General features: G+C 37.7%; 1 protein-coding gene across 2 annotated transcripts in view; it reads right to left on the bottom strand.

Moving 5' to 3' along the window:
• Positions 1-14149, bottom strand: part of VPS13C (vacuolar protein sorting 13 homolog C) — an 86990-nt gene that overhangs the window by 50103 nt on the left and 22738 nt on the right. Inside the window, exons 19-37 of one of the 2 annotated variants that reach the window (XM_064157426.1) lie at positions 13488-13630; positions 11757-11949; positions 11498-11612; positions 11061-11197; positions 9974-10100; positions 9443-9560; positions 8975-9104; positions 8471-8549; positions 7481-7620; positions 6959-7112; positions 6476-6552; positions 6263-6326; positions 4441-4587; positions 3170-3283; positions 2640-2743; positions 2119-2286; positions 1219-1523; positions 765-912; positions 359-467 (exon numbers count right to left, since the gene is read on the bottom strand). In XM_064157426.1, coding sequence (XP_064013496.1) covers positions 359-467; positions 765-912; positions 1219-1523; positions 2119-2286; positions 2640-2743; positions 3170-3283; positions 4441-4587; positions 6263-6326; positions 6476-6552; positions 6959-7112; positions 7481-7620; positions 8471-8549; positions 8975-9104; positions 9443-9560; positions 9974-10100; positions 11061-11197; positions 11498-11612; positions 11757-11949; positions 13488-13630 — 2572 coding nt within the window. Of the gene's footprint in view, positions 1-358; positions 468-764; positions 913-1218; positions 1524-2118; positions 2287-2639; positions 2744-3169; positions 3284-4440; positions 4592-6262; positions 6327-6475; positions 6553-6958; positions 7113-7480; positions 7621-8470; positions 8550-8974; positions 9105-9442; positions 9561-9973; positions 10101-11060; positions 11198-11497; positions 11613-11756; positions 11950-13487; positions 13631-14149 lie in introns of both variants that reach the window. The other variant, XM_064157427.1, reaches the window with a different exon arrangement.

Raw genomic sequence — 14149 nt, 5'->3', positions numbered from 1 at the left:
CATTTATTTAAATGGCTTATGTTCATCTCAGACAGGCTAGCAACATCTACACAAGCAGACCCTGTTACTTCAGAGCAAGGAATGGAAATAAAAGCAAGTTCTAGCAAAAAGATGACTCTGACATCTCCAGTACCTTGCTAGTTCTGTGACAATTTTGATAACACAATTATCAGATATAGCCTTGTAATGTTTCTGCTTTTCTGAAATATTGAAGTATGAACATCATCCTTGAAAATCAAGAAGCTTTTCATCAGTTACACATCACACTCAAATCTAAGCTTGCTTTCCAGATAATAAATGCTGTCAACACTACTGAAACCTAATACACTTAATATTCATGCCCAATTCCATCTCTGACCTTCCTTTTGCAGTTCTGATTTTGCATGAGTTTGTTTTCCTTCTGCTTCACCAAGGTTTTCCATCAGCACTTTCAGAAAGACATTCAAATCCTCTTGACTTAACACAACCTGCAAAATTTTGTCAGCAGTTGCATTCCTTAAACGCCACAATGGAATTTTTTAAACCACTTAGTATTAAAGGACCAAGAAATTAAAGAAGGTGATGACTTCTAAAGCAGCCTTTATTTAGCAGTCTATGCTTTTATTACTTTCCTATAAGTGACTGCTACTTCATGACATGTATTCTGGTTTTATCCAAGATGTACCTATAACTATATAAATTTAGGTATCTAATTATATATAGACACGTACACCTAAATTTACATATACCACCACAAAAACATATCACTTTTTCACAAGACTTACCGTCATTGTATCCAGATACCCTGTGACCTCCAGGACTGGTAGTCTGTGAAACCATGCAGCAGACAGATTGCGTTTCACAGAAAGGCTTAAATTAATAGGGTGAAGTATCTGGATATCTGGATGCAACATATCTGTGTTTAGAGTGGTCCTTAAAGCAAAAAGAGAAAAAAAACAAAGCAGAGCACATGGTAAGGAAGTTAGGAGTCCATGTCATATATAACATTCCCAAACTAACTTCTTAAAATATCTAATGTTTTGTCTCTAGCCTTCAACAACTTCCTGACCAGAACAGTATCCTGTTCTATTACTGATTTATTTGCCCTTAAGGTAACAAGTTGGCATTGTAACTAAATATTTGTCAGCAACCAGTTTCAACAGAACACTAGATGAAATAGCCTGTTTAGTATAAATATTACCAATTAGCCAAGGCATAACGCAGTGAAGTGTACTTTACCTGGACAGTTTGAGCTTTGTCAGCTGCACATCCATTTTGTCAATGACTGGAGGAAGTGAACTGCCTTCTGGAGACACCAGGCAAAACTGGTTCTGAACCCTAATCAAGCCAAGATCTATTACTATAGCATTGGGGGAAACTGAGGATTGAGGAATGACTATGACAGGTGCCTTCAAGTGAATGTCCATTGCAAGTCGAAAACTCCTTTGAGCCAAGTCTTTCACACTGGTGGCAGCCTTTTCGGCAGCTTGGACTGTAGCAGCGCTCAGTGTCTCCTTAGCTGTCTGAAAGTTGTTCAGGAAGGTCTAGAAAAGGTAGTTTCAAAGAAAAATGCCTGTAAGGAACTTTTTAAATACAAACTGCTCTGTCATTTTAAAGTATCAACCACAACCAACACCCATCAGTTTTGCTTCCTACTGTATTAAGTTTTCCTTAGGGAAAGACAACTGAGCAACTTTTGTCATGATCTCCCAGAGGCTCAGAAACATTACCCAGTATAATCTGCTCATTTTAAACCTGTCTTAGCTTTTTCTTTCTTCATCAGCTACAAGATTCCTTCACCTCACTAGCTTTTGGAAGCACATCATTAGAGCTCCTCTTTGACCCAGTGAGCACTAATTCCTAATAAAGCAAGCTCCAAATGACAGAGTCCACTATTTGTTAACACTAGGAGACTTGATGAAGGTATTTATAGTAATTAATTTGCACTCCTCACACAACAGATGCTTGCAACAAACTCAGCTTTTTGCCAAGATGAAGAGTGCAGCAGTTAAATCTTCCTTATCAAAGCTCATTAATAATACATAAGAAAAAATTAATCCATCTTTGATATTTCAGAAAGTTAAGGTACCACTAACACTGAGGACACAATGAAAAGAACACAACAGAAACATGACTTACCAAAAGAGACATGAGGAATTTGTGAAGGTACACTATTTGAATGCAGCCTACTTTCAGAGACACAGTACCATCCACTTTAGACATGTCAGTGTAGGCTTCTCCCTCAGTAGCATATGGATCTAATGACAGATTGAAACTGAAAACTTCATCTCCTACAATAGACACAGCCTAGAAAGATAAACAGTACATAGCAGCATCAGCATGTGGTGACAAAAGAACATTGGCACTTTAAGAGGTCCTTAACACAAACAGGAGCTACATGGTATTGTCAGCCTACCTGATATGCAAGTTATATTTATTATAAAAACTAAGAGAGAAACAGGAAAAAAATTAACTAAAAAACCCTTTTTTAGATATCCAGTCTCAAATCACAATTAAGCTTCACTGCATATTGCATTTGAAAAGAGATATTTGTGACAAAACAAACATTTTTAGCAAGTGGAACATATATCACATTTCACTTTTATACACACCAAACCAACCAAGAATCAAACAAAAAGTAAAATTCTGTGGTTCAGTACTTTTTTATGAAGAGTCCTTGCATCAACATCTGTGACAACTATGTCTTTAAGCCGGGCAAAGAATACACTGTGACTTGGCTGAAGGAGAAGAGACGAGTCTAGACCTGGAAAGTATAAAGATAGAAATGGTAGCATTGTACAACATTATCAAACACTTAGTGGGGTTACAGGACACCAGTAGGGGAGGTTTGTTGTAACTGTCCAGTACAACAAGCAGTTATTGTCTTAAGAGTTGGCTAAATGTCTCAAAGATTTCAAGAAACCCACAAATAATACCTAAGGACTTGATTATCTCTCTTCCCAAACAAATTAAGTCACAGCACATCCCTTGCTGAAGGGAGGGTAAGTAACAGAGTTCGATTTGACCCAAGGCATTTCAGTGTCCCTGTATCTAAATGAAAGTAATTAGAAGCAATTCCTCAAATACCATATAACACTACCGAAAAAAAGGTTTTAAGTTCTGGAAATAGAGACTTACTGCTTTGAATTTTAACTACTAGATCAGTTACCAGTAACAAATAGTATAGTACCTTGTATCTTGATCTCTGCAATGTGCTTTTCATCACAAATATTTAAACAGAAGGCATCCAGCTTGGCAAAAAGCTTGAAGTAGAAGACATCCTTATCCTTGGAAGCTCTAGCCACTAGAAATTAGAGAAGAGAGTATTTTGAAAGGTACACATAATGCATAGTTAAACACCTGAGAGCATTTGAGATCTGGTTTGGTTAAGGGTTTGTGTTTGGTTCTCTTTTGACATTCAGATTACTTAGTTTTGTTTCCTATGGTTTCTTTCATCACCACTACCATGATTAAGTCCATACATTTCAATCTCAGAGCAACACACTATTCCTTGGATAACAGCTCCACTTACAAAGAGCAAAACATACCAGTATTTGCCTGGGTTTTGTGTCTGATATTACACTCACCTAGTGATGACTTCATTGGAACAGTTTTTCCTTTTATTTTTCATTTTATGGACAACTGCTGGTTCAAGAGAACAAACTGCAGTGTATGCTTATTTGTAACAGCAAGTTGGTAACTGAACAGGTTCACAGTAGTGAGATTTTTTTTTTAGCTTATTCAATATTTCCTATTACAAGATTATGATGTAGGAAGCTTTCTCTTCAGCTTCAAGTTTATAAGACATGTCAAATCCTGGTAGTCTACTACAGGCAGTCAACACCCAGGTTTCAGTAACATAAGTGTTAAGGCTGGGGAAAGTAAAGTGAAGTAACACACAAGAGATTATAAACTGTCTGTGAGCGAAGTCCAGAAGCTTTCAGACTTCACTTATGGTCTGCATCTTCACTAATCAAGTAAACTGTTAAACCAGGAGCTTCGGTGTTTCTGAATTCTGTTAACTGTCCATAGCAGCAGCCCCTCTTTCAGTCTGCAGATTCCAACCCAGGCCATTTAAAATTAAGTCCTTCAAAACATTTGTCACTAGACACCTCACTTCCAGCTCACCTGATGCTTCAGTTTCACACAGTATTTAAGGACAATGCAACTGCCCTCTCTGAACCTATTTTCATAAAAATTCATTGCTTCAGTGCTACAGGAACAGCAACATTTTCATTAGGCTAGCACCTGAAGACACCACTTGTAACCATTGTCAGTGTCATTTACTGCTTTTTCAAAAAGCAGTCCTCCTGCTCAGTGAGCCACAATCACATGAGCTTCCATTTTCAACCCATACTACAAAGCCAATTAGATTTTTCTGAACTGGATTGTTTCGTTGGGTTTTGTGTGCTTTGGTTTGTTTTTTTTCAGAACGATCATTTTGACAAACATTAACTGTACCTTTCTTTAATATAGTTTCATCTTGCTTTTCTTCTTTGGCTAGCACATGTCCACTACTTTTATTGCTTGATGGTCTAACAACTGTTAGAAAACTGATTGTAGACATAAGGGCCTCTGTATGCAGTAGAAGATTCAATGACGAAAACGCTACCTGTTGAAAAAAATCAGAGTCCTTAAGATGAGTAAAACAGAACTAACAAACCACACCAAAAAAAAACAAACTTATAGGCATAAAAAGTTGGACTCATATACAAAAGCACCCAAAGGGATCTGACAGTTTCTCAGAACCAGAAAAGCTGCATGTGATACCAGCATCAGATCATAAAGGAAGAAAAGCTTTTCATAAAGCAGAAACACAGCAAGCTTAGAGAAGAATAAAACCAAACAATTACTCAATGGTTTTAACTGCTTGCCTATAACCCCCTCAGTATAAAAACAAGGTGATATAAAACCAATTTCAGAGCATTGAGAGAAAAACTCCAATTTTTGGAATTTTACAGAAAATTACATTAACTGAATGGCAAACTTGGATGACTAGAAAATACACCTGGAGCAAGGCAGTCTAACCTAAACCAGGATTCAGTGTTCTCAAGCAATATGCTTTGACAAACAGACTCCCTCTCGAATGCTCAGCAAGAACACAATACTGCATGAACAGTAAGTGACACCAGGCTGTCATGTAGATACTCAGTATAAAAGCAGTTCTCAACAATTTCACTAAAGGAGTCCAAAAGGTGAGCATGGGCCTACTGTGTAGTTCAGTAACAGCGATTTGTTCAAATTGGCTTCAAGTTGCAAAAAGAGACCAAATGCCATTCCTCCAGACAGAGAACTCCCATGGAAGAGTTCTAAGGCAACACTTAATGATGTATAGCAAGTTTAGTTCTCTAATAATCAGCACTGTCCCATAGCATGAAATCAGTCAACTTGGTATGTATATCCACTTCAGTAGCACTGGAGTACCAGAACTAATACTCCTGCTGCAACTTTAGGAACCTTTCCTCAGCAAAAGGATTCTAAAACTGTAAGATGGCAAGTGAAATCATAAAATCATAGAACGTAAGGGGTTGGAAGGTACCTCAAAAGATCATCTAGTCCACCCCCCCAGCCAGAGCACGACCATCTATACCAGACCACACAGGAACACGTCCAAGCAGGCCTTCAAATAAGTGTCTTTGCACCAAAAGATGGCAAAGTAGGCCACAAAATTACTACGTACATACATACACATATATATGCAACTCCAAAAAATCTATCATTAGTATAAGTGAGAAGCTAAGAAGTTAGGTAGATGCTAAAAACCTGCATCTTGTAGTACTGTTTACGAACTAAAATTCTGATTCTAGTGACTATGACAGAAATGATGGAGAGGAAAAAGAAGTATGATAAAAAGCTCCTGAGTCATACTTCAGAGCAAAGAATCAGCACATGCTACCCTCGGCCCTTCTCTCACAGGAAAAAAAAGAAGAAATTAACTGTGCATAAATGGACTTAGACTTCTTAGTAAATTTAGCCAACAATTTCTAGACCACTTTTTCCAATACTGGATATCTGAACTTCATGTCCTCATATGCAGAGGAAGATGCATTCTTATATTATGTTGACTTCTATCCAGATGAACTAGCTAGACCATTTTTGCCATTTTTCAGAAACAAACCATGACACTACTCTTACATTAAACTGTATAAAAACTTTCAAGTATCATTGAACTCCCTACTGCAAGGTTGTGGCAGGGGGAAGGTAACTGGAAAACTAAAACATCTTTATTGATTCCTCCCTTTTAAGCAAGCAAAAGAAACCAGGCAATAAGATCTGCAAGTACTCACTTGAATCATCTGTTCAGTGTTGTCAAAAGTTGTCTGGAAGTGTGGCCCATTCCTGTCTGCCTGTAAACAGTAATTTGCATGAAGGTTAATATGAATTCTAACCACTCACTGTATTCTTCATAAGAGAAACAATCCACTAGATCTCAATAGAAAGTTTAAAACTTTTTTCAAAGCACAGTAAAAACAAATTTTAGAAGTTTTATCTCTACCTTGACATATTCCACCTTCAAAAGATCTAAGCCAGGTTTATCTGAGGAGCTAATGAGATGAATGGGTGCCTTTTTACCTGCAACATATCACATAAAATATACAATACTTAGGGTAACTTCTGTTTTTTTCAGGAAACCAAAGCATTTGTGCCTTGAAAATCAGAATTAACTTTCAATACCATTAAAATACATTGCACCACCAAATACAAACCATGGGTTTCTCTTCGCCAAGTTCAACACAGCAAGCCTGTCCATCTAAAGATGGAGCAGTAAGCTATTTATTGATGTAGGAAGGGAGTTCAGAGCTTACAGACAGTACCAAGAGAACAAACACTGCCAATGATCAGTTGTATATTAAATACACTATCTGGCAAACTAGAACATCTGGACTACAGGGAGCAAAAGAGACGAGAGTGCCACAGCTTTAGACTAACTGCTATACACACACACACACTAGTATAGTTCTTTTTCATTGCTTATTACCTCCAGTTTCATAGTAATCCAAGCTTATTTTCTTCAAATAACACACAGCTGCTAAATTAAAGGTTCTGACAGTAGCTTCTGTCCCAAGATGCATCACATCAAATACAAGCACCGTTTCCTCAGTTGTCTTTTGCCTGGTGAGTTCTACTAAAACCTGGATGAGCCAGAAATAGACAGTTACACTCTCTTCCCACATGTAGTGTTCTCCTCATTCAAACCAACAATGACAACAGTACAAAATTAATGCTTTGCTTCCTTCACTCTAAGTATTACTTTTAATACAAAGTTATAATGTGTAATTAGAAAAGTAATTGACTGATGAATAGTGAGAGATTAGACCTATCACAGAAATACTTTTGGATTTAATCTTTCCAAGTCACCTACCTGAATGTTTACTAGGCTCTTACAGTGCCAATCCCCAACCCTAAATAATGACTTGCTAACTATTATTTCTATTACTGCTAGCTATTATTTTCTATTCCTTATGTAGAACACACAAAAAAAAGAATTCAAGAGACGTACCTCTTTAATTTCAAACTTCAGCTGAAGATCTGTCAGCTCCTCTTTTTCAGACTCTTTTTTTTGTAGTTCTTCTCCCTTACTTAATGATCTGTCACTTGGTTCAGAACTTTCCTCAAAATCAAAATATTCTTCTTCAGATTCTACAGAAGAAAAATCCACTCCTCCTTAGTAAACATTCTTCAGAAACAGGAGTAAACATCCCACCCTCTCTTTCCCATTCCAATGCGATTTTAAACTGTATGAACAGTTCAAACCTAATCTGACAACACATTCTTTTTAGATCTATTCTGCTTTCTTGCTCAATGGATGAAAAGGGAAAAAAAAAAGCAAAGCCCCATTAAGGAAAGCAGTAGTGTAGCTGTACACACTCAAAAACACATGCAAGAAAAAACAGTTATGAAGTAACCTCCAGGAAACAAGTTTCCCAGGTTCCACTAGAGCAGCCACAGTAGTAAATGCTCCAGTTCATAGTATCAGTGTAATAAATGTATCATTTGCTACTCTAGTTATTAATTTTCAGAGAGAAAATAGCATTCCTAATGCAAACCACTGAAAACAATACAAATGTGTAGTCTGTAACACTCTTGTTTTACCCCATGTTGTCTGATTACACAAGTGTACACGTCCTTTAAACATACCACTCACCTTCTCTGTCTGCCTGCCCTAAAAATATGCATCCTGAAGTGCTAACACCAACAGGCTTAGCATTGGGCTAAATCCATTTTTGCATTTTAAGTCAATTCTGAAACAACAGGTTCTTCAATACTAGCACACTGTCTGCTAAGAAAATTAATGAATCCCTAACAAACCCAATCTAAAGGAATATCAGCATCTACAACGAATATTCTCATACACTTGAAATTAGAGATGATAAGTCATTCTCATCTCTACTGTCCTTAAATCATGCTTTAAGGTCAATAGCAGCCTGCAAACACAAGCTGTTTCATAAGTTACAGCCCTCCACTTTCACAAAGGTCTGTTACTTCTTACCTGACACTATTTCTGCTAAAAACTGAGGTGTATTACACAACACTTTACTAACAACAGGAATTCTAGGAATAGCTGGTATCTGGAAGAAGAAGAAAAGAAAACAAGAAAAAATGGTGAGAAGAGAGATAATTACCTTTTTGACATTTGTACAACTTGGTATGTTCAGTCACATTTTCTTCTAGTACTCATGGTTCACTCTGCCTGGCCTACAATACTCAAATCAGTTTTGCCAGTACCTACATTGAACCCAACAGGACACAAGAAAAGGCCACAGTAACCTTGTTTAAGTAAGCTCAGTGGGTTCTGATTTAAGTCATAACAAAGACACTTTGCCTAACTCTGACCACAGAAGTCTTACTTCAAATGAAAAAAAAAAATAAATTGAAGACCAGAGACATTATCAGGAATTCTGACTTAAAATGATTATTGTAGAGATGCCATTTGGTCTGGGATTTTTTTTTTTCAGTTTTTTTAATTTTGTCTTCTTACTTACAATTAGCTTACCTTTGTGCTTGAAACTGGCACAGAGGACTTCTGAGGCAATGGAATGCTATCAATTAGATCAAAGACTGCCTTGATTTTCTGGTCAGAGAGTCTGACATGCACCAAAGGAAGGCCTCCTGACACTTTAAACCTTGGTTAAAAAAAATAAACTAAATTCCATGACAAAAAAAAACAAATACCACATACCAATTCTTGATTTAAGCCTTGCCAATAACAATCTTTATATAGGAGAAGAGAATCACAGCAAAGCTAGTTATTCCACACTGAAAACAGACTTGGACACAGTTTGTGAAGTATAACTAGTAACCAGTGACCATGGCCAAGGAGCTATTAGGCAAAATAAATTTTGTAATAAGGCACTTCGTAATTTCTTTCAAATTCATAAATGTAACTGAACCTTTGGGGAAAATACAGGTTTTTTAAGTACCCACTAATTAAAAAAAAACCCTTTCAACATAATTATATTACTTTGCCATCCTGGTATCTCTTTCCACCATTGATTTTGCCAACTGTACGTGAATATCCATAGGCTGCAATATGTGCAAAGTTGACGGATGCTGAAAACGAGCCTTCTTCCAGTCTTCACCTGCAGATGTTTAGTACATTTAGATGTAAAGGCATCATTTGCTAAGTGGTTCAACTAAGGTATAGATAAATAGAAACAGTAACCTAGCATTCTTTTGACTCTCAAATTTAAGTCCAAATCAAGTACTAATGCCAATTTTGGCTGTATTCTCCTGCACCTGATGGAAACTCTATGCATTTATGTTGCTTAATGGCATCTGATTAAAGACGTGGTACAGAAGTCCAAACAAAAAGCAAGCAGATGTTTGAAGGGGAACCAACAATTTCTTTTTCAGTTTCATACAAGACACTATAAATGATCTTTTACTTAACTACTGAGTTTGGTTTGCCTTTTTTCTTTCAACAGCATATTTATTACAGGTAGGTAGCCCTCACCAGCATCTCAAGTAAACAGCAACTAAGTTGTTCTGTTACCTGCTCTTCCAAAAAGAAGCTGCACACTTTTTATTTCCACATCAAACTTGTCATAAGCTTTGTCCATTATCTCCTCTAAAGAAGAAAAGCTGGAAGCTTGACTACTGCCTTGATTTATGCTGTTCAGCTAAACATAAAAGGACAAGATTAGAGTTCAGTCTAAAACATACAACTGTAAGCTGTTAGTTGTAGTGAACATGAAAAAGGTGGTTCACAGTTCACGGCTGACACTTTGACTCCACATGTCACACGTCAACCCACTTAATTCAAGTTATGAAAAAAAGTCTTTTTCTTGTTAGTTTAGTGATGGAGTACCACTGTAAGGAGTATTTGATTAGGAAGCTAAAAATCTGTTTAGTTATTGTGTAATATTTAATTGTCATAGAAATAAGGCAATCAACTTTTAAGCTCCAAAACAAAATTCAAAAAAACATCTGTTTTGTTACTACAAGGCTACTGTTTTCCAAAAAAGGGATCAAAAGTTCATGTGTTTCACTGAAGAAGAGAAATTATTTTCACAATCATTATTACAAAATAAAAATGTTTCCCTAAGGAGATTAACTGGCATGATTATGTCGAAGGCAAGAGCTCTGAACAATGGTCAAGTTACTGATGCTAATTTGCTAAGAAATAGTGAGCTAAAAATGATTACCTTTATCTACTGAAAGCAAGATTGTTTCACATAACTCTCTCAGGGGAGACGTTATTGCTGTCTACAGCTACCTGAGGGGAGGTTGTAGCCAGGAGGAGGTTGCTCTCTTCTCTCAGGTGGCCAGCACCAGAACAAGAAGACACAGCCTCAAGCTGTGCCAGGTGAAATTTAGGCTTGAGGTGAGGAGAAAGTTCTTCACTGAGAAAGTCATTGGACACTGGAATGGGCTGCCCGGGGAGGTGGTGGAGTCACCGTCCCTGGAGCTGTTCAAGGCAGGATTGGACGTGGCACTTGGTGCCAGGGTCTAGCTTTGAGCTCTGTGGTAAAAGGTTGGACTCGATGATCTATGAGGTCTCTTCCAACCTTGGTGATACTGTGATACTGCAACTACGCTAGAAGAGAATTTTCTTCTTTTAAGAGAAACCATTCATATACCTGAAATGTACCCAAGTCCAAAATCAGCAAATCTGACTTTTCATGATAGAAACCCGTCTGGGGAACCACAAGGTAGGAAGGTTTCAGATTAATCTTCAAGTCGAGGACCTTCCGCATTTCAATAATATGAATCAATCCTTTAATAAAAAGGAAGAGAGAGGAGATTCAAATGCTTGAAACATTGGTGCCAGTCCATGTACAGAAGAAATGCTATCTGAAAGATAATGCATCTTAAGTGAAGACTTGATTTTTCTAACACCCTACTGATCTCTCCCTCAATTCCATGCTACTCCCCACAAAACATCCACTAATCCTCCAGGTCCAAAACTCAAGGGAAGAAGACCAACCCTACTATTCATCCAGCAATCAAACATAGACAAAGTGTTTATGAAACAGCTCCAAGGGTTCAGCTTATGTGAGATACGTTGTTATTTTACCTGTAGCAGTTCTCTCTTTGATTTCTTCCAGCTTCATTAAAGTGGCTGTTGTTAACCTCTCAAGATCCATTCCCTTACTGGTCTGAAAGAATTCTACCATTGCATTTACAGTTTTCTTTTTTAAAAAAGACAAACAAGAATTATCAATGTACACTCAATATTACTCAGTAAAAAATGAAAAATACATCTCGACAGAGTAAGGAGAATAAGGACAGAGAAACAATCAGGAAAAAGGATAAGAATTTTGGTTACTACTCACTGCATCATATTTAATTTCCACAGGTTGTGATTCAATAGTAAGACTCTGGTCAGCAGTACTATCCTCTGGGTTAACATTAAACTCTATCCTAAGCAAAGAGGACCTGCTATCTCCTATGGAAGCCACAAGAGATGGTACGATGTCTTCTTGCCTCAGGCCTGTAACATACCAGTTTTCAAGCTTTGCTTCAACCCTAGAATACAAAACACAGTTCTACCTAAGAGAGACAAGTAAGATAAGAAAACCCTTGACAACACCAAACATGACTGGCTTCACAGGACTAACAAACAGGATGCAAGCTGTTTGCAGCAACAGAGAGCAGGTATTTCCTGTTTATCTTCTGTTTTCTGCAAGGTGGATTGAATATAATTTTTGGATTATATTTACGAGAAACAGTTGCAAGGAAAAAAAAGGGCAAAATATTTATGCTACAGGTGAAGAAGAGCAGGAATGTTAACTACTACATATTAATTTCAAGTATCAACTATGGACTTGTTTTGGTGCAAATGGGTGTTTTTTGCTGATAACCTCTTTGACAGTAGCCTTAAGTGGAGTCAGTAGAGAAACATCTCAGAAAGAAAGCATCAAATCACAGTAACTTCTTTCCCCCTTGAAAGTACCTATGAGATATAAAACTGGTGTCAGGTCCTGAGTCTTCAACACTGCAATCCCTGATTTCAGCAGGAAATGCAGCTTAAGCATAAGTATCACGAGCCTGGCTCCACTGTGATAGTGAAGTACATTTTTTCCAGAAACTTAAAATCTCTAAGAGTATCACAGTATCACACAGTATCACCAAGGTTGGAAGAGACCTCACAGATCATCAAGTCCAACCCTTTACCACAGTGCCCAAGGCTAGACCATGGCACCAAGTGCCACATCCAACCTTGCCTTGAACTGCCCCAGGGACGACGACTCCACCACCTCCCCAGGCAGCCCATTCCAGTGCCCAATGACTCTCTCAGTGAAGAACTTTCTGTCAACTAAATTATATGGCATGCACTTACATAACATTCTCAAAGCTCTTTTTATTTTTGTGTAACATTCAGGCTGCACCTTTAATATTTCCAAAACTGTCTTTTAGCAAAAAAAACATTTCAAGCTGAGATGATCCTATGCATAAAGTCAAAACAGGAACAAATTGCAAGTGAAAGAATGAAAAGTGCACTGAAATTTTTCTTATTAATTGACCATATAATCCAGTAACTTATGTTTATTATTTCTCGTATGCCCCTTCTCAAAGCACAGGAAGAAGGCCTGCAAGAAAGCCAGGAAGGGACTTTCTACATATCTTTGTAGTGATTGGGTAAAAAGGAATGGACTGAAGCTTAAGGAGGGATGATTCAGATTGGGGATTAGGAAGTATTTTTTTACAGTGAGGATGACGAGACATTGGTTCCAGATTGCTCAGGGAGGTCATGAATGCCCCCTCCATGAGGCCTCCACTAACCGGATCAAGTGAGAGGTGTCCCAGTCCATGGCAGGGGGGTTGAAACTAGATCATCTTTAAAGTCTCTTCCAACCCAAACCATTCTCTAAATCTATGAAAGTGTGTTCCACATTACCCACCAAATTATGTAGCTTTTCACCACAGTGCAAATGAAGAATGCCTATAAATTTCTAAATCCATGTGCAACATAATACGGTACCCAAGAAAAGACTTTAAAAGTCGAGGGGAGAAAAAGAAAATGTTTCTATTAAGGAAAAAAAGATCCAAAACAATCCATTTACCTAATAGCTTGTGCTCCTGGACGCTGTGAAATTTTGGTACTCAGATCAATTATCTGTACTTTAAGAGTTTCTGCAACATTCTTGTCTTCTTTAATTGTAAGGGAAGTGCTTAACAGTTTCAATGTCACAACATGGGCAACATACTAGTGAGAAGGACAGAGAGAAGTGATTAGTTATGTTGGTATAAACCCTAGTATAACAAGTGTGCTAGTTTGAAGCAAGCTAGAATGTTTTGGTAACAGAACTAGATAACGGGAAGTGAAATGAAAACAATTGATGTCAACTTCTCTCACAGTCTCGCTGAGAGCTCTGGGAAGAAGAAAGACTTTTTCTCCATTTTGTCTCTCACTCTTGCTTTGGCCTTAGACCGAGACACATCTCATTAACCCTGCTCCTACTAACTTTGCTCCCTAACCTCTTGGCTGCACCTCTTTTCTTCCTGAGAACTGGGGTAAGGTTGAGAGGGACCGGGGGGAGGTGTTGGGCTGGTTTGAGAACCCCTCCTGGGGACTCAGGTTTCTGGGAGGGGAGTTGTGCTTTTGTATTGTTTATCCTTTGTATATTTCTGTATATAATTGTATATAACTGTATAGATTGTAAATAGCTGCTTGTAAATTCTGCTAGCTGTAAATAAATTGCTTCATCTATATTCCCAGGGTCCG

This window comes from Pogoniulus pusillus, chromosome 17, assembly GCF_015220805.1.
Source record: "Pogoniulus pusillus isolate bPogPus1 chromosome 17, bPogPus1.pri, whole genome shotgun sequence".
Taxonomy (NCBI): domain Eukaryota; kingdom Metazoa; phylum Chordata; class Aves; order Piciformes; family Lybiidae; genus Pogoniulus; species Pogoniulus pusillus.
Note: the sequence above shows the minus strand (reverse complement) of the source record. Positions and strands in the feature narration are given on the sequence as shown.